General features: G+C 40.5%; 2 protein-coding genes across 5 annotated transcripts; one reads left to right on the top strand and one right to left on the bottom strand.

Annotated features, from left to right (window-relative positions):
- Nucleotides 1-1174: 1174 nt before the first annotated feature.
- Nucleotides 1175-10756, bottom strand: tm9sf1 (transmembrane 9 superfamily member 1). Of its 3 annotated transcripts, none has more exons than XM_039789699.1 (9): nt 10292-10756; nt 8440-8651; nt 6394-6525; nt 5915-6037; nt 5275-5633; nt 4295-4449; nt 3922-4107; nt 2280-2553; nt 1175-1758 (listed from the first exon to the last, which is right to left on the bottom strand). In XM_039789699.1, exons 1-9 carry the CDS (start codon nt 10428-10430, stop codon nt 1365-1367), a joined length of 1974 nt encoding a protein of 657 aa, XP_039645633.1. In that variant the 5' UTR covers nt 10431-10756; the 3' UTR covers nt 1175-1364. The 3 variants fall into 3 exon arrangements, with proteins under 3 accessions (XP_039645633.1, XP_039645635.1, XP_039645634.1); XM_039789701.1 differs by having other exon boundaries at nt 10516-10756; XM_039789700.1 differs by having other exon boundaries at nt 10235-10434.
- Nucleotides 10757-10844: 88 nt separating this feature from the next.
- On the top strand, nt 10845-16989 carry fen1 (flap structure-specific endonuclease 1). Of its 2 annotated transcripts, none has more exons than XM_039789702.1 (12): nt 10845-10980; nt 11362-11479; nt 12649-12751; nt 12911-13013; nt 13438-13501; nt 13760-13869; nt 14500-14636; nt 15115-15181; nt 15456-15587; nt 15683-15834; nt 16230-16344; nt 16626-16989. In XM_039789702.1, the coding sequence occupies exons 2-12, from the start codon at nt 11398-11400 to the stop codon at nt 16701-16703; spliced, it is 1143 nt and encodes a 380-aa protein (XP_039645636.1). In that variant the 5' UTR covers nt 10845-10980; nt 11362-11397; the 3' UTR covers nt 16704-16989. The 2 variants fall into 2 exon arrangements, with proteins under 2 accessions (XP_039645636.1, XP_039645637.1); XM_039789703.1 differs by lacking the exon at nt 10845-10980 and adding an exon at nt 11208-11226.
- The last annotated feature ends 2688 nt before the right edge of the window (nt 16990-19677 follow it).

The raw sequence follows: 19677 nt of genomic DNA, 5'->3' as shown, positions 1-19677 counted from the left end.
ATAAATTTTAGTTGTGTGCCAAATGAAAAAACACAGGACGGAGTTTTTTTTAAACTGCAATTACATGACATTCAAAGCAAAATATGGAAGATTTGCTGATTCTTAGACTCAGAAATTCCCCCAGAATCAGAGTTTTCATATTCAGGCTGTGAAATAGGTTGCTGTTAAAAAAAATTATCATTGTTTTGCTTGATTTGCTAACTTCTATAATGGTTAAGGAACTCTTTTGATGACTTTTGTAGGGCTTCATGTCAACAAAAATACGACAGTGTACAAAAGTCAGGAAAAAGCAACAAATTTACAAAAAGGTGACAAATTTGAGAGCCACAAAAGTCGGAACCAAAACAAAAATGAACTCTACATGTCTGGCCCTTTGTGTGATTCTTTTTCCAGTGTGGCCCTCAGTGAAAATTAGTTTGACACCCCTGATGCAATGTGTGACTGGTGGCGTTGTGGCTAAAAGTGAAATATTTGTATTTGCAGTCCACCAAGACTAGTAGGGCAGTTTGTCACACTTGCCGTAACCCCAGCATTTCATCACAATTTATGCTAGTGTTTCAATTGGCTATGCAAGATGCGGTGAATATGCTCTTAAAATTGTAAAATAATTTGAAGGGAAATGTATAATCGTGGGTTAAAAAAATAGTCGAGTAATGTTTGCTGGCAATATTGTATTAAAAAGCATTTATTGAAAAGACTATTTACACAACGAAAATCGCAGTCAATGCTGACCATAATACAATAATATTGCTCCCATCACCAATATTTTGCAACAGCTCTTCAATCTAAATTTCATCATTCCTCTAATCCACTGCAGGGCCACGTACAGCTTGACAAGGCCAGTGCAAAACAAGGTTTAGGTTCTATTGAAAAGGTGGCTACAATTGTGTGTGTGGGGGGGAGCATAATTCCAAGTAATAACAGTTGAACTGCAGCATAATTAAAACTAAAGTACAAGTCAGCTGTCTCAGTGGTATGATGGGGGAAATAAAGAGCCTGCCAAGCCTTGGTAGACCAAGTAGGAACCAGAGCAGATGTCATGCCACACTACATTTATTAAATCCATTCACTCATGTATCTCATCATACATTTGAACCATTCACACCTGATAAACAATCAAAATTTTTTTTTTTTTTTCTATTTTTTTTTTTTGTTTTTTCCTATTTTTTCTTTATTACAACAATGATGGCTCGAGTTCAACCATTAGCTCCTGTCAAATCAAGATAAAGGCCCCTGTTTCTCCTCCCACATTGGAGGTGTGTGTGGTGTACGACTGAAAGCAAGAGAGGAGAATGACGATTGTCCACGTGTGCTATGAGGGAATGTTTGTTTATAGCCATATGTCTGGTGTGCACATTTGATGTCTAGTCCATCTTGAGACTACGGTAGATGTAACGAATAAATGCCAGTGAGGCCCAGAACGATACGCTGCCCAGCATCAGCGAGAACACCATCGCTGTGAGCAGAGAGTAACCAAAGAACTCGGTGCTCTGCACCAGGCCGCTCATAGAGGACCGGTTCCGGTAGTAGAAAACAGAGTAGACAAAGATGAATAGGCCAGTGGAGCCGGTACTCAGGACGCTCCGCCACCACCACCGGTGGTCTTCGCCAGACAGCAGGAAGTAGGTGAGAGCAACAGAGATGCAGGCTCCCACTGAGAGGAGGATGGCGAAGACGCACAGCAGGATGCCATAGAGGGTGTAGTGCTCTCTGCCCCAAACCGTGGCAAAGATGTAGTACAGCTCCACTGAGATGGCACTGGGGGAGAAAAAAAATTGATAGAAGAAATAATTAAATTTAATAGGCTGTAATATTTTTTTCCCCATCGCAGTGGATACATTCTTAGAATAGTAATTTAAAAAAAAACGGACCCGTCAGTCAAGATGACATAGAAACTTTTACTGAAAACATTTGCAGAGTAGATTATACACATTATCCAAACTATTCTGGACCTATAAGTAATACAAAAGCTAAAAAACACAACACCAATAAGTGTAGAAATACATTCAAATTAGGGACCTCCATTTTATTTTCATTCTTTGACTTTTAATTATCCTATTTCCATTCTTGACGTACAAATAAAATCTCATTGTGCAATGTCATTATTGCTACCAAAAATCTAATTTTGATGATGGAAATATTTTTATATACGACTACTGAAGTGGTCATATTAACCGTTGAATGGTGATTTAGGGTAAAGCTCTCTTTACCTTTAGTGTTAATCTATGTATTCACCCTATGAGCCAAGCAGCTCTTTTCCACACGCAAAGACATCTCACCTGAATGGCAGGAATCCGCCGATGGCCATGTGTACAGCCGTGTGTTTGTACCAGGGCTGTGTAGGGATCTGCCGGGCGATGTTGCGAGTGCGGCATGGCGCCTGGAAGCTGCCGGCTCGGTTCTTTCCCACAATGCCGCCGATGACAGTGAGTGGAAAGCCCACCAGCACCCAGGCACCCAGAATGAGGAGCACAGTGGTGGCCGGCAGAGCCTGAGTGGAGCCGCTCCACCAGTGGATCGAGTTAACAACACTCCATGTCAGGAACAGAGGAGCTGTGGGAATGAAGGACCAATTGAATAAAGGATGGGCATTGTTTTTAATTATTCCAGGTAATTCTTTGGGAAAATGTGCCCCAGAGTACTGCTAAAAAATTACCCATCATATCAGTGATTTTAATGATGAAAATATACTGAGATATGGCTGCTTAATAACTTAAAGCTGCTCTAAGCAATGTTGGGTGACGGCACTTCTTGTTGCCGTTCGAAGTATTTTCATACAAAACGAGGCTTGCTCGCCCCTCCCTCCTCCTCATCCCGTCTCCTCTCCCTCCCTTCCGCGCAGTAACCCCCCCAACCCCCACCCCCAAATCCTTCTTGTCGGTTATTGGCTGGAACGCGGTTATGTTTGGTGGTGCAGGTTGGCACAATTTGTCTTTGTTGCCGTTTTTTACAGTGTGATCAGGGTACAGGCAGCTTGCGGATAGTGAGGAGATGGTTGCTGTATGTGACAAAAAATGCTTAGAGCACTTTGAATAAGACCAGGAAATGTATGTGCCAGAGGGCTGTTTTTTTCAAACAACTTCCAGAACCTGAACAAAGTACTCCTGCAAAGTGTGAATGCTGTTAATACGTTATAGATGAATGAATAAATGATTAACTGAGTAGGGCAGCATTGTCACATTGTACAAAAAAAACTAATGTAACAGCAGCAACAGACAGGTTTTAAACAGCAAAGTCACTGTATAAACTCATACTGAGTTTAGAAAGAATAAAGAGATTTAAGAGATGTATTTGTCATAAACATCAGTCAGTATCAGTCCTTCCTCTGCTGAGGTGAATCTGCTACTCACACCTTTACTGGCAAGGTCCGACAGTGTCATTGACATGCATAATAATTAGCCATGTGGATTAACCACTGAAAGGGGGAGAAAGGGCTGGTTCGTCTCAGCCAGCAGCTAAGTTTACAAGAATATGCATTTGAAATTTTGAAATTTCATTTCCAATATGTGGCAAACTAAGATAAACAGTTGGATTAAAATTGATCGGTATCCGTTTGTTATCATGTTTTCCTAAAAATCCTTCAAGTTGATTACCTAATTTTGCAATTACAGTTTCAATGCATGAATAAAAAAATGCTGACAGAAATAATGCGAGAGTAGTGGTGAGAAACAGGAGGAAATAAAGAGCAAACTAAGCAAGGATGGAGAATGGCTGGAAAGAAATGGGTATAAAAACATCTGAATATATCTGAATCCATTACAGATTAATTGAGTTTTCATTATCAGTAAGTAAATGAACATGGTTTATTTGTGAAAACGTTTCTGGCTTCAGTACATGTTCAAGCGCTCTATGAACTTTTTTTACCCTGTGCTTACAACCAAAGTGTGAAGTGATCCCAAACCCTTCTTATGTCGGACTCACCAGAGAAGAGCGACGAGGTGAGGATGATGTTCCACACCCAGCGCTGGCCGTTGATCTGTGTGTAGAAGCTGCATGACACGTAGCCTGACACACAGCTGGTCAGAGCGTACAGCACGATAGCTGCAGAGTTGATGGCACCATGGCGGTGCACATTGAACATTCCCAGCAATGCCATAAAGATGATTCCTATCGCAATGGGGAGGGATTAGAGTGATCAGACTCCTGCATCTAAGGGTCTGTACATATGAATTGCGTGTATATGCCATTATGTGGTTTCTAGTTGTTATGTCACTCTGTGTGTCCACGTGTGTGTGTGTCCACGTTCAGCCGTGTGTGCTGCTGTGTTTGGGTGTATTTCAGAATGAATGCTCACCTGTGGCAAGAGTAAGGAACTGAGCCCCCACTCCCAGCACGGCACACAGCAGGCTTTTGTAAGGGGGAAACCTGAAGACATCAGTGTGTATGATCTTCCAGCCATTGTCTCCCTGGTCCAGATCATCACAGCCGCCCTCCTCCTCCACATTGTACCTGCAGGGGAGAGGAAAAATGCTTTCACTCAGGATGTTATCATGTACCTGACGAGCAGGAGACGTCCACAAGTTTCACCTTTAATTTAGATGAAATTAAGGTCTGCATGGAAGAGTGCACAAAGAAACACATCAACCTCACACAATTTCAGGAGAACACCTGCTGTATGCAAGGCAGATGTCAGAGGGTCTTATGCCTGCAAGTATACAATATCCAAACTACCCTGTAGCTAGACTTATGTATAATTTCCAGCATGATAAAAGCCACAATGTATACATTTAAGGCCATAATATTTAAGAAATATATATGAAACTGGTAACCTTTCCTACCTGATTGCAGCAAGTACAAATAAAAAGTACAATTAGGGCTACAACTACTGACTATTTCTATTTTTGACCAATGTGTTTAATGTCTTTTCAACTAATCGAATGATTTTGTTATGACATTTTATACTGTCAAAATTGTGAGAAATGCTTTTAAAATTCCCCAGACCACAAGGTGATGTCTTCATATTGCTTGTTATGGTGGACAAATTGTAAGAAAAACAAGAAAACAAATTTTCATTTTCTGTAAGTTGACTAATATGTTATTGCATTGGTAAACAATTCAAATGTAACATAACTATATTTAAGATATTTGAATAGCCTTTATAGGCTAAATGTCTTTTCCCTAAGATTTCTTACCCAAAGTGATGCTGACGTTGCGTTGAAGTCTTTGTCAGCCTTTCATTCACTATAACCTTTTAATATTTAAAAGCCATGGAAGATAAAGTTTCCTATACATTGGCTCAAAAAAATAACCACTTTAGCTCCTTCGCTGACTAACCTGGCAAAGTCATTTTTAAGGACCCGCATTAGGATGATGATGACGAAGCCCAGCAGCAGCACCACCAGCACCAGTGAGTTAATGATGGAGAGCCAGTGGATCTCCAGTGTTTTAGGGAAGAACGAGTAGTCTCGTAGGCGCTCGGATCTCCGGGCGTGAGGCAGGGGGGACTCGAACCAGCGCACGCTGTAGGTGTGGGTGACCGTCAGGCTGCCTCCGCCCACTCCGACTACGCCCACCGCTGCACCTGCCCCCTCCTCCAGGGGAACAGGTTTGACGTCTTTTACTGAGACGTTGGCGAAGATCACTGAGTCGCCGTTGTACTCGATGTTGAAGTCCAGGTGAGTCCACAAACCCACCTGTTGGGAGAAAGGGAAAGGGAGAGAGAAAAGACAGAACAAGAGAGAGAGAGAGAGAGAGAGAGAGAGAGAAAGAGAGAGAGAGATAGAGAGAGAGAAAAGAAAAAGGAGCAAGTGAGAGATAAGAACAATGACAATGAATTTGGTTCAGCTGAAACGGGAACTTTGCATAAAGATAAAACCGTTAAACTCACACAGTTTTTCAGTCTTTTTTGTTTCCCTGATGGAATCCAATCTACTCCAAATATCTTCCAATCTTTCAGAAGCACAAATGAATTTACCTTGTGGCTGTGAGGCAGGAAGCCACTCTCCTCTATGTATCCCACAAAACCCCAGATTGGAATGTCATCCAGGACAAACTCAAAGTAGAACAGCTCCTCGATAGCCTCACGAAGTTCGTCCACCTGACACACACAAAACATATCCGCGATCACATCCCATGCATTCAAGGGCCCCAGCCTTTTAATCGTTTTACAATAGACTAGCATATCCAAGAAAACCATCTACCCGAGGAAATGTTAAGCAATGATAATTATTAAAAGTAACTGCAAAATTTGTCATATAAAATGATCCTTGTCTTGCATCATCTACCATCCACTGACCATTTATGACATACAGTAATTTCAATTTAAAATTGAGCCACTTAATAAAGTATAAACAGCTTAAATCCACCATGAGCCCAGAGTATCGAAGCTTAACACAAGATGTCTGGTAGTAGAAGTGTTAAGTGTTACTATCCCGGTCTTCTGCAAATAAATACCTGTTTCTCTGAAAGAGTGAGCTTGCAAAGTGTTTTTTTCTCCACGTTCTCTCTGAATCGGATGTAATATAAGGACTCTGCCATCCTGTCACCATCCAACACTTCCCCTAGACTCAGGGACTTGTGATGCACCTGAAGAAGAAGTCTTACAATATGAGTAACAGAGTGTAAAAAAAGCAGCACAAAGCATTAGCTGGTCACAGTTCTGTGAGCAAGTGATTTCAAAACAGCGAACACAGCAATGATGTAGTTATAGGGGCAAACTGAAAACAAAAACACAACTGGCTACAATCACACTTCATCAGTGCGTGCTTGGTGTTGAAGTACCATATCCCATAATGGTGGGAAGCTAGGACACCAAGTGCAGTAGCAGAGACCCTGACCAAGGAAATGGAGGGTATATCCCAGTGGCTTAAAGATAACCATCTGACGCTCAACATCAAAAAGATCTATGTATCTATGTGCTTCTCTATAAAAGGGAAAGCTAAGTGTACTATCAAAATAGACCAAGAGGTCATAGAGGAAGTTGAGGAATTTAAATTTGTAGGTATTATTCTGGACTCCCAACTTAAATTCAATAAACACATTAATAAACTCTGTAAGACTGTCCGGACAAACCTGAACTGTTTTAGAATGATGAGGCATTACATACCTGTTAAGGCAGCTTTATTGTTTTTTCATGCCATGATACTCTCTCACTTATCCTATTGTGCTACTGTATGGGGTCAAGCCTCCCAGACAACAGTCAAACCCATCATATCACTATATAAACAGGCACTGAAAATAATGGATCGGAAACCAACAATGTGGCATCACTGCTTGATAGCACAGAAATACAAGCTTTTAAATTTTGATAGCTTTATTAAGTTTTCTTTTCTTAAACTGACTTTCAAATGTGCAAATAATCTAGCTCCAGCCGTACTCTGTCCTTTTGTGACAAAGACAAATACAAGGAGAGTGGCCACTAGGGGAGCAGTAGGTGGCAACTGCATAGCAGAGGGGCGCAAAACTACTTTCGGCCAGTCATGTTTTTCAGTGATAGGGACCCATTTCTGGAATAATTTACCAATCAAAATAAAAACACAAACTGAACTGAAAACATTCCATACAATGGTGAAATACTGGCTGAAAGAAAATCAAATATGTAACCATTGAGTCAGCTGTGTTGTAGTAATGTATTATCTGTGGATGCATGGCTGGTCGTATACGGCTGCCAAGGTTATGGTTAGGGTATAGGTGAGTGAGTGTGAGTGTCCGGTTGCCTGGGGTTTGTATTGTTACAGGATATGCTGTTCTGTGTAATGTGGTCACGACTCTGCGAAATGTTGATGTAATGTATTAGTATACAACTTATTAGCTACATGATTGTGTAACCCACATGTAGTTCTTTTAAAAATTACAATTGGATACAGTTTTAGAAAGGCCTGACCAAGGACTGGGGTTGCAAATTAGCCAATTGGCTAGAAACCTTTTTATGCAACACATCTACTCACATTGTTATGGATTGACTATGATAATTGTATGTAATAATGTGCGCTGCATTGTCCTTGACAAATAAACTAATAAAAAAATAAATAAGTTGCTGCTATTGTCAGTTTTGGAAAGCATCGACTGAAAATAAATAATAAATGGAAATTCAAAAATACATTTGAACATATTTTTTTCCTGTAAGAGGTTAATTTGAATTATTCTGTATTCATTACAAATTGTTCATAGATTTTGCAACGATCCAACCAAGCTCTCATCAGTGAAGTCCCAAAATGAAGTCTCAAATAAAATCCCTTTCAATGCTACGTCCTGCTCACAAGTAAACACATCGACATAGGAAAAAATCCCATCTCAGAGCCATTTTTTTGGACCCTTTTTTATAATCATTTTAACATTTCCATTTTGTGGCCAGATAGAGATACAGTACCTTTCAGATAAACACATTTGACTGTGTTATCCTTACATTAGTGTCTACATTTAGCATGACAACATATTGTACAGTTCCTTTGTGGATTTCAGTAGCCCATTAATACACAGTGAAACAGAACAAAGACTGACCTTCTCCGGCCTGCAAACAGGCAGGGTGTAGTAGTGATATGTCTCCTGGGGGTTATGATAAGGGCCCACTTTGTTGACATAGAGAGTCACGTTCTCCCCCTGCTTGTAGCCCACTGCCCAGCCTGAGAACAAGCACAGGATCAAGACGCAGTGCAGGCCCATCGTCCTCTGGCAGCCACCTGGCAGGTGTCCTATTCCACACTGCATAACCCCTGTTGCAAAGATGGACAGTTCATCAGTTCATGAGGGACAGCTGTGATTTAAACTAGACGGTCTGTCCTGACACTTACAGTATGCCTCTCAATTCAAGTCAGGAAATTAGGTCATGTCCATGCCACTTATACTTGATATGTGAGGATTTATGTGTCAAGTGGAACATTTTATGCAATGTCACTCCCTTAACGGTCTAACAAACACAGCAGGCATTTGAGAAACACACAGACAGAACTGTGAGACACTGTGTAACCACAATTAGTTACAATGTATTTCATCAGTTGTATTAGTCCAGAGGGGCCTTTTGACTATAATTAAACGAGCATCTGTCGGCAATTGTTTTTTTTTTTAACACTACAGGGGTCTCCCCAGAATTCCACAGTTAGATGCTTTCAATTTCAAAATAGAAACACAGTTTGTACACTGCATACTAAACTTGAATGCACAACACCACATTTTGAAAGGGAAATGATGATGCAACAGCGCCATTGTTTCCTTTTTTCTTTGAGGAAAGCCCTGCATGTACAAAACTAATGACCTACCATAACTATGTATTAAAAATCAATAGTTTAGCAATACAAATTGTGTCCTCAATATCACAAAGCAAAACAGGTCTCATCACTTTTGATATATAAAAAGGAATTTAAGAGGCTGATCTATGGTCCATGGTTGATCCATGGTCAGATGTCACAATGCAAAATTTGGGATTTGTCGGTGTGTTTAATTGCATTATTAATGCAATTAAAATCTAGTTGATCAAAATGTCTTGCCTGTGTTCTGCATCACTATGCTGACTTTCAGTGTTAATGTTAAAGAAAAGTTGGAATGCAGATGGTGACCGCAGATTTTAGTTTAAATGTGAATGCCCCTGAAGGAGAGTGTATGTGGATGCTAAATAGTGGTCTTTTTTTCTCAGGCTAAAATATGGATTTAGCTGGTTTCTGACCAGAGTAGCATACAGCATGGCACTGGCCTAGGTGTGCTCTCTGTTGAGTTTCAGCAAAAAGGTGAAGTCTCAAGAAGCTGATCACTTGTCAATAATCAATGATCCCCTGTGTCAAACGGTTTCCTCTTATGCCTCTTTAAAGTAGCATCACACCTGCAGGTCCGGACCTCCTGAACTTTGTAGTGCCAGGACAGCCAAGGTTGTTGTTTGTTTTGTTTTTTTAAATGTGTGTTACATCTAAAAACTTGGGGGGTTCTCAGAATTATATTAGCTGGACAAATAACAACAGCAGCAACTGACAACTATAGCACTATGCCAAAGCAGTCGTGCTTTTAAAAACTATTTGTACTGACAGTGAGTTAAGTATAAGAAATAAGAAATAACTGGACTATTCCCTAATTTACTGCACTAAGACTAAGGAAGGTCAAGTAAAAAAAGTGCCACAAAACGCAGGGCGCCTCCTATTTGTTCAGCAGATTCCATGAAAATAAATGTGATAATAATGAGGGGCCTCACTGAGTCACACAAAACAGTCAACTTATCTAGCCTACATCAACACTGCTTTATTCATTTTCAGCCCCGACTCACGAAGACAGCAAATGACTACAGGCAAGAGGTTAGAAAATTATGCACTACCAGTTTCACTGTTATGTTATGTCACTTCAGTTCCAAATGCTGCAGATCCAACAAAACCTGTCTGTCCGCCGGATTTCTCGGACTCCAGGCCCCGACAGTCTCCTCTGCTCCGGTATGCGCAGATGATGGAGCTCAATGTAAAAATGTACAGCTGTACATCTTGAAAATCCTCGGGGAAATGTAACCTATTATGCATTCATTGCGATCATATCCGGGTACACCAAGTAGCCTACTTTTATTGACACATGCGACAGTAGAAGAGGGGTCCGACTCCACGTCACCTTAATAAAAATAACGACGACTCAGTTGAGTTTTCCGGAGTGGGCGGAGAAACAAAAATACACCTCCGACGTTACCGGTTATTCGCAGCCGGTAAAATGTCCCTCTCACAAGCCATTTGAAAATAATGTGGTTTACTTTTGTGCTTTAACGCCAACAAAAACCAACATTTAAACCGACTGAGCTTCTACCTAAGTGACTCTATTATTTTTCTGTTTTGACCGGATTTCCTTCAACCTCAATGAACCAATCGAATGCCCTTTCCGTTACTTCCTTGTTAGAACTCAGACCCGTTTAATCGTACCTGCACTATCGATGCGCACTTCTTCAGCGTCTTTGACGATGCCGTGCTCGATAGATTGATAGGCTATGCCTGCTATTTGGTTTCCCGCGAAAGAGAGGTAATTCCTCGCGCCCGAGACGCAGGGGACAAGTGTGCACAAACGCGAGTGTAACTCAAGTAATTGGTGAGTTGAAAACAGTAACATGTAATCAAACAGATAACGCATACAGGTGACAGTTATTGCGCTAAAAGCATCTACATTATGAATATGTGTGACGTCATTTGTGTTTTAGCCCTCCAGCTAGCTGTATCTATGCAGCTTTTAGCTACCTCTGTGCGGCAAAGCTAACGGACTTGTCAGGATACGCTCGGTCCCCGCAATACAGATTTCCTTAAATAAACTGACAATTTAATGTGGCCGTCTTTCATTGTAAATCCACACTCTCAGAGCAAGCTTACATTATGTTTTAGATATTGCCAATACATTGTCTTGATTTCGGAATGGATCCAATAAAGCAGCACATATGTAAACAAAATGTAAACTTTTAAAATCGTTGTTTTTCAGACTTTGGTGATTGCAGTTTAACTTCAGCCCAACACAATGGGAATACACGGACTTGCTAAGCTGATTGCTGACCAGGCCCCCGGTGCCATCAAAGAGCAAGACATCAAGAACTACTTTGGTACGGGTCTCTTCTCCTACATATTGATGAGGTCTGCATAAGAAGTGATAATTAGATCAAATGAAAGTTTAATTATCTTCTTGGGTAAATGGAATATGGATAGGGAGGTATAACATAGATTGTAGGTCTTTGTAATTCAATAAAGATGAATAGAGCCCGGGACCAAATAAGTCAGTAGTTAACATTACCCAACAATGTATCATAGTGGTGTACTAATAATTTCAAATTGATTGTTGAAAACGTTATTTTTTTGTCTTGTATTAACAAAACCCTAGTATGACTTAATACATCTTATGTACTTTACTAAGGCTGCACAAAATAAGGAAAATCTGCGATAACGTTGTTGAATATCACAATAACAATATTACTTGTGATAAATAAAGATATTAAAGTGTACCCAGTTCTGCATTTCTGTTGCTTTCAGTATTCTGCTAAAATACAACAAATTGCTTGTTAAATTTAAAACAAATGAAAGGAAATAATTTCCAACATTCTTTAATTGAACACATTGAACATTGAATTGAATATAAAAGACACCACTAAAAAAATCAGAGTGCAGTTTTCTACTGATATTTCTTTTAACTAACTCAAAAAAAAAATCTCCTCAATGTTTTTCACGATATGTCGCAGCCTTTACGCAATGTGTATATTGTGCCAGTTGATATCGTGATGAACGATTAAAAAAAACGATATATAGTGCAGCCCTATACTTTACACCAGTGTTTCTCAAATGGGGGTCCGTGTACCCCTAGGGGTACTTTGGAGTACTGCAGGGGGTACGTGAGATTCCTTTTATAAATGTTAATTTCAAATATCTCAATCATGCATAATTAATAAAATGTATTTAGTTATGCATTCTAAACATCTGAAGTAACATTTAAGTGTGTTTCAGTTACAAGCTTGTTAATTAAATCAGACACTAAATGGTGCAGAGCTGTAATGTACCTCTTTATATAGCCTTTTATTTTCTACCAAAAATGCTTTGCACTCGTCAGGGGGTACGTGACTAAAAAATATTTCAAAGGGGGGTACATTATTGAAAAAAGTTTGAGAATCACTGCTTTACACTACTTTATAATATAGTGATTGAAGGTTTGCATCAAAACCAGGTTATATATGGAAAATGCAATGTAAAGCATTGTTTTGATACGCACTGCTGTTTTTTGCAGGCAGAAAAATTGCTATAGATGCCTCCATGTGTATGTACCAGTTCCTGATTGCTGTGCGACAGGATGGGAACCTTCTGCAGAATGAGGATGGCGAGACAACGAGGTACAACCCCCAGCAATACAGACGGACACTTTGAAATTCAGATTGTGATGTCATAGTAGGGGACACTTTAGAGATAGAGTTCTGGGATTAATCCTACACTAGGTAGCTCACATCTTGACACAAGGCTGAAATATGTCTGCTACCTGCTCTTTTTACCAGCCACCTGATGGGAATGTTCTACCGGACAATCCGCATGCTGGAAAACGGCATCAAACCTGTGTACGTGTTTGACGGCAAGCCCCCACAGCTCAAGTCAGCAGAGGTTAGTATGGGCTCTGAATGCTGTTATTGCGGAAGTAGCTGTCCAGTTCTTTTTATTGCTGTGTAGTATTGCTGTTGTTTGCATTTCACCTGTACTCTTGATCACTTACATCAACAACAGTGTAATCAGAAATGTGGCATGATGATTTTTTTGAGGCACTCTGTACTTTGTTTAACCACTGTGTTAGTCTCTGTAATCTGTTGTTCAATAGATAGCAAAAAATGTTTTAACGCTGTCTGTATGTGTAACTTATTTATTTGGCAATAGAAAGAGGCAAATATGTCACATGAAAATTGTACGGATTTACATTTGCTCTCATCTTCCTATTTAAATAATGACTTAGGTTTGTTTTTTGTAAGCTACGCCCTCTGTCTCTTGTTTCATCTTTCTCTTCCTCTGTCTTTGCTCTTCTTGTCACCCCCAGCTGGAGAAGAGAGGGGAGAGGAGGGCAGAAGCTGAAAAGATGCTTGCTCAGGCCCAGGAAATGGGTACAGTTACTTTTTCACGTTACTAAACAGTAATCATGAGTGGTGCAAGTGGCTTTATTGTGCTGTCTTTTCATGTAGGCCCTGACTGTTAATGGGAGAGTGTGAATGTGCTTTTTTGCCAATTAACATGTAAACCAATGTGATCGGTGTCATGTATATATGTTACATAATAAGTTTTGTTTACATGGTAGAGATTGTAGAAACGTTTTACTTTGGTTATGTATTAAAATGTGGGCAAAATGGTTTGTCTCCACCCAGGGGAACAAGAGAATATTGACAAATTCAGCAAGCGTCTGGTAAAAGTCACCAGGCAGCATAATGATGAGTGTAAGAAGCTGCTGACCCTGATGGGAGTGCCCTTCATTGAGGTAAGATCCACTCTCACTTTGCAACTCTTGCTGGCTTTAAGAATATTTCTACATTTGTATTGCCAATGTTTTTTGCTAACTTTTTCTTTTTTCAGTGCTCTTTCTGACATGTTTATCATTATTTTCCAGTTTAGTTTAGTGTCAGAATAGGCTGAAAAGGGCCTGAAAGACAGACACCTGGTTTGCTCACCTGGTAGAGCGGGAGTGCATATATATAGAGGTTTACACCTCGATGCAGCAGCCGCAGGTTCGACTCCGACCTGTGGCCCTTTGCTGCATGTCATTCCCCCCTCTTTCTCCCCTTTCAAGTCTGAGCTGTCCTATAGAAATAAAGGCCTAAAATGCCCAAATGCCCCAAATAATCTTAAAAAAGAGCCTGAAAGACAGAAAAGGTAATGTTAAACATAATGAATGTTTTTTTTAAATTGTGTCATTAGGAAGGAAATGTTCATGAATTAAAGAAGTACATTTGAAATGAATATACAGTGAACTGCCTCCTGCTCTACTGTATGCCTGGCAACTAGAGTGTTTTTTTTTTTTTTTTTCTCCATGTCAGAGAAATCACTTGCAACAGGAAAGGTGTGGGTGAATAATTCAGTGAAATGTAATTTGATGTGTTTTGTGTTTCAGGCTCCATGTGAGGCGGAGGCCACGTGTGCTGCTCTGGTTAAAGAAGGGAAGGTCTTTGCCACAGCAACAGAGGATATGGATGGGCTGACCTTTGGGACAAACGTCCTGCTCAGACACCTCACTGCCAGTGAAGCAAAGTAATGTTACACCCGCATCCCACCATCACGGCATCCTTGGTTCTGGCACACATTATTTGGATACAACCTGTAAATTCATCTTATTTCTATACTTGATAATGATAAAATTCAAATTGTTTGGTGGAAAAATGTGGCCAAATTGTCAAAGTTCATATGTTCTATTTTAATGATGACCGTGTTGTTGGGTTGTCCCACCCGCTCTAAATAACACCACATGCTACAAGTACTACAGCCATGAAACCATACACAAGAGTACTACTGTCCCCTGTATTTTCTCCTTTGTTTTATTGAGGTGGTAACACATCTCAGTCATTATGAACCTAAACCTATGACGTCCATTCGATCCCCTTAAATAATTGTGTATATTTAAGGCTCGGAAGAGGAGACAATATGCTCCTTGTTACAACACAAATAATAATAATGACAATGTATTCTTTTGTGCACTTTATAATACATCAAGGGGTTTTATTTGTTTTAGGAAACTTCCTATCCAAGAGTTCCACTTCAGTCGCATCCTGCAGGACATCGGCCTGACCAATGAACAGGTAATGTTGTTTTTTTTACTTTGAGAAAGGTGCAGCACAATATTTACTCAAGAGTGTAATTTCTTACCCGAGGTCAATGTCAAGAACCTGCTCTGCTTTCATCACGCTGATTGTTCCCTCTGCAAGCTGTCACCCTACAGTGCAGTGTCGGCATGCCATGACCAATATTTCCCTGAAATTCACAGTCCTCCTGCTAATTAGAACTGTAAACACCATGAGTGATATTTGGCTCTTTCTTACATGAACTCCTTTTTCTTTCCATGGTCCATCCTAGTTCATAGACCTGTGTATTCTGCTGGGCTGTGACTACTGCGGCACCATCAAGGGAATTGGCCCCAAGAGAGCCATTGACCTGATCAGACAGCACGGCTGCATTGAGGAGATCTTAGAAAACATTGACCCCAAAGTGAGTCGATGTCTGCTACAATCCAGAAGTTCCGGCAGTTAAACATGGAGGTTTGGTTCTGATTCTTTGCGTGTGTCTTGCTTTCCTTCACGCAGAAGCACCCTGCGCCCGAGGACTGGCTGTACAAAGAGGCCCGGGGTTTGTTCTTGAAGGCAGAAGTGGTGGATTGTTCCACAGTGGATTTGAAGTGGAACGAGCCGGATGAGGAGGCACTGATCCAGTTCATGTGCGCCGAGAAACAGTTCAGGTGAACCATCAGAAGATTCTTTTCAGCACTGTGCTGGATCCATCTTTTTTGCTTGCTTATTAGGATTTCTTGAATTGATTGTCATGATGAAGACATCTGTTGTTCCAATAATTATATGATCAGACCAGCTGTTTATGCACTATCTGACCACTAGGCTGCACTGCAGAGATGCAAGAGTTTATGGCTCTAGCATCACTGAAGCCCACAGCCTTTTCACATATGATTTAAGGTTTACAGCACATACCAGTCTGTTCAGGATGAACTCTTTACAGGAGACACAATTTCAGTTTGTTTTGTTTCTTGCTTTTGTTTCTCACCATCTTCTAAATGCTGCTTAGGCGCAGAATAGCATGGCCGCTTTAATTGATTGATTTAATTTGGGTATGTGTGTGCAGTGAGGACAGGATCCGTAACGGCTGTAAGAAGATTCTGAAGAGCCGACAGGGCAGCACACAGGGACGACTGGACTCTTTCTTCACCATCACTGGATCTCTGTCCTCCAAACGAAAGGTACATTTAGGTCATGTGTTTCCAAAATGATGAAATCATTGCCTTTAAGTAATTATTAATCTGACCACCTACAGTAGTATGTAATGTGCACTACCCAATGTCAGAATCTATATTCAGTCTTACTTAAAAAAGTAACTTTTTAAAAAAAGTAAGCAGAGGTGTTCAGTAGGCTGCTTTATTATGTGTATATTGTGTATATTCTTACAGTAGGTAGTGATGTTGTACATGTTATCTTCTGAATGTTGGACTCAGTTGTTTTTATTCCTTTTTGCGTTACTTAGGAACCTGAGCTTAAAGGATCAGCAAAAAAGAAGCAGAAGACCGGAGCCACGCCGGGCAAATTTAGGAAGGGAAAATAGACTGAACATAGGACTCCCTTTGATTCTTTTGGGAAGTAATTGTTGTAATTATTAACACCTAGTATAAAACCCAGCATTGAGTTCCCAGTGAGGCAGGAGGAAGCTGCAACACAATAAGAGGTTGGGATTAGTTCAGCTGAACAACTGTGTATGTATAAACCAAACATGATTTGTTGATGTAAAATTGAAAAAATAAAAATCCAAGCTAGCCGTGTTTTCCTGAGTGTATTAGGGTTTTATCAAAGTGTGTTTTCTGTTATTGAATAAAAGTCTTTTTGTAGAGCAATTTGTTATTAGCCTTTTGATTTATTCACTTGGGGTAACGGACAGCTGATAACTCAATCGTGAGTAATACAGTTTAAGTTCTAATTACAATTTCACTTACAGTAATTGTCCATACATGCACAGACCGTGGCACATCTTTTTCTCAAAGTAGACCAGCAGTTTTCACAAGGAGCTCAAGGAACACAAAATTACATACAATTTTCCCAGTGCCAGCCTTCCTAATTTCATTGTAAGTCATGGGCTAATGCTGAATATCTGTTTTGACTGAGGACCATCTCTTCTGGTACACCCCCACCCCCCTCTGTTGGCTGAAATAGAGTTTGAATTAGTTTATTAAGCACAAATTTAGGGACTTGCATGCATAAGTGCACTTAGTGTTACTTTTAAAAGGAAGAATGGAAGAACCGGCAACACCACCTAGGCAATTGCACCCTAGGAACTATATGAACATTGACTAGTTGAAGAAAGAGAAAGGCAGGCAGGTGCGTTACCGATATCAAAGAATATCAAATGTTTTTATTTCTAATAACATAAATCAAAATAGGCAGGGGCTTAAACTGCTGACAGAAAAGAAAAGGGTTAATTAACAAACTTCCTAAAGTGGTAGGGTGGGTAAAATGATTCTATATAACAATAATGTTAAAATAACAGCCTTGATAGCAATCTTTAAAGTGCTCATATTATGCTTTTTTGCCTTTTCCCTTTCCTTTATTGTGTTATATCTTTTTGTGCAAGTTTTAGGTTTACAAAGTGAAAAAGCCCAAAGTCCACCCCAAAGGGACTTACCATCTCCAACAGAAAACGCTGTTCACAAACTGCTGCAAACAGCTCTATTGTAGTTCAGCCTTTACTTCTGTGACAAACGTGCGTCACTTTGCTTCACTTTGTAACAGACGTTATAACGCTTGCCTAGCTGCTAGCGTGGCACGGCCTCAAACCAAGCTAGTTAGAGCGGAGGCCCGAAGAGTTCCAATAGTTGTTATCACCATGTCCAGGAGACAGTGCAGAATTAAAGCATTACGTATGAAAGACTAATTTGTTAACATTTAAATAACTTGCTCTGAAACATCTTGCTCTAGCAAAGCTGGTTCGGGTTGTTCTGCCTGTGTTTTGGATCACACTAGCTTGTTTGTCAGGGCCCGCCCTACTCTGCTTCTGACTGGCTAGTAGTCCTTACGACTGGCTGGTAATCCTTACCTAGGTACTGCACATGTGTGACTCCCAACAAAGATGGAACAGAAGTGAGATGCCTCACTTGGTAGCTAAAACAGAGAGCTCAACAGGAAAAGAAAAGAGGAGCTGCAGCAATGTGTAGTACGACAAAAATATGGTGTTTTTTGAAAATTAAACCATGTAAACCTATTCTGGTACAACCTCTAAATACAGTTATGAACCTGAAAATGAGCATAACATTAGATCTTTAAATAAACAAAGAAAACTCACAAAAAGCCAACAATAAAGGGGCAGTACAATAAATGCAAATCAAACCTAAACTAAATGAACACAAGCTAAAGACAAAAAAATAAGATAACCAAAGGGCAAAACAGAACTAAACCAAACATCGAAACTAAGAAATGGGCAAAACAACACCATAAGGGCAAAACAGCATAAGGGAAAAATGAACAAGCACTGAGGTGGGACATTAAAAGGAACAAAATCACCTTCCCAGGGCAGGAGGGGCAACGAGAGTCTCCTGGTAGCGCTGGGGGCAACAAAGACTAGTCTCAGGCCCCGTTTACACGAAGGGAAGACGTAGATATTTTCCTGCGGTTTGGCCTCTCATTTACACGAAAACCCTGTTTTTATCACAGAAAACGATTACTTCTAAAAACTCCAGCCAAAGTGGAGATTTTGGAAAACGTTGTTTGCACGTTTGCACGTAAACTGAGACAAACGGAGGTTTAGGCAGCCGAGAGAGAGAAAGAGGAAGTGATTGGTTGCTGTTGTTGCTATTTTCTGGATTCTGATTGGCTAACGTGGGCTTGAGCTTGTCGTTACACCGCCACCTACAGGTCTGGCGTTCTCTTGGCTGCATTAACGGCATATATATACACGGGTTTGTGTAAACGAACACTTTTCTGAAAACGGAGAGGTTGAAATGTCCGTTTATGAAAATAGCCGGCCACATGTAAACGTAGCATCAGCCACAGCAGGGAGAGCTCAGAGACAGGACGAAGGAGCACAGGGGCCATGGGAGGGGGTCAGGCCAAGGCTGCATTCAGGTCCACTACACATTTACCTGCGCTAAGGGAAGTCTTCCCCACTACACTTAGAAAATTCCACTAATGCTAAACATCACAATTGCTTGAAACAAAATGATACCATGTACTTCATCTCCAGTTGCTGCCAAGTGTGTTTTGTGCCCGCTGGGTTTGAACTGAATAAATATGAAGACACACACAGACACACAAATGTTAAATAAGAATTAAACTCCAGATACGCTCTGCAGTGCCCTGCTATGTCCTGCTACACCCTGTAACGCCCTGCAGTGCCCCGCTACACCATGAACTACTACAACTACTATTTCTAGTCATAGTTCCAATATCTTTATTGTGACTATTATTGCCACTGTTCATCACACGCCCAACCGGCACCGTCACACACCGCCTACCAAGAGCCTGGGTCTGTCTGAGGTTTCTCCCTAAAAGGGAGTTTTCCTCACCACCCAAGGTTTCTCCCTAAAAGGGAG

This window comes from Perca fluviatilis, chromosome 22 (assembly GCF_010015445.1).
Source record: "Perca fluviatilis chromosome 22, GENO_Pfluv_1.0, whole genome shotgun sequence".
Classification (NCBI taxonomy): Eukaryota; Metazoa; Chordata; class Actinopteri; order Perciformes; family Percidae; genus Perca; species Perca fluviatilis.
The sequence above is the reverse complement of the archived record's forward strand: the minus strand, read 5'-3'. Positions and strand labels throughout refer to the sequence as shown.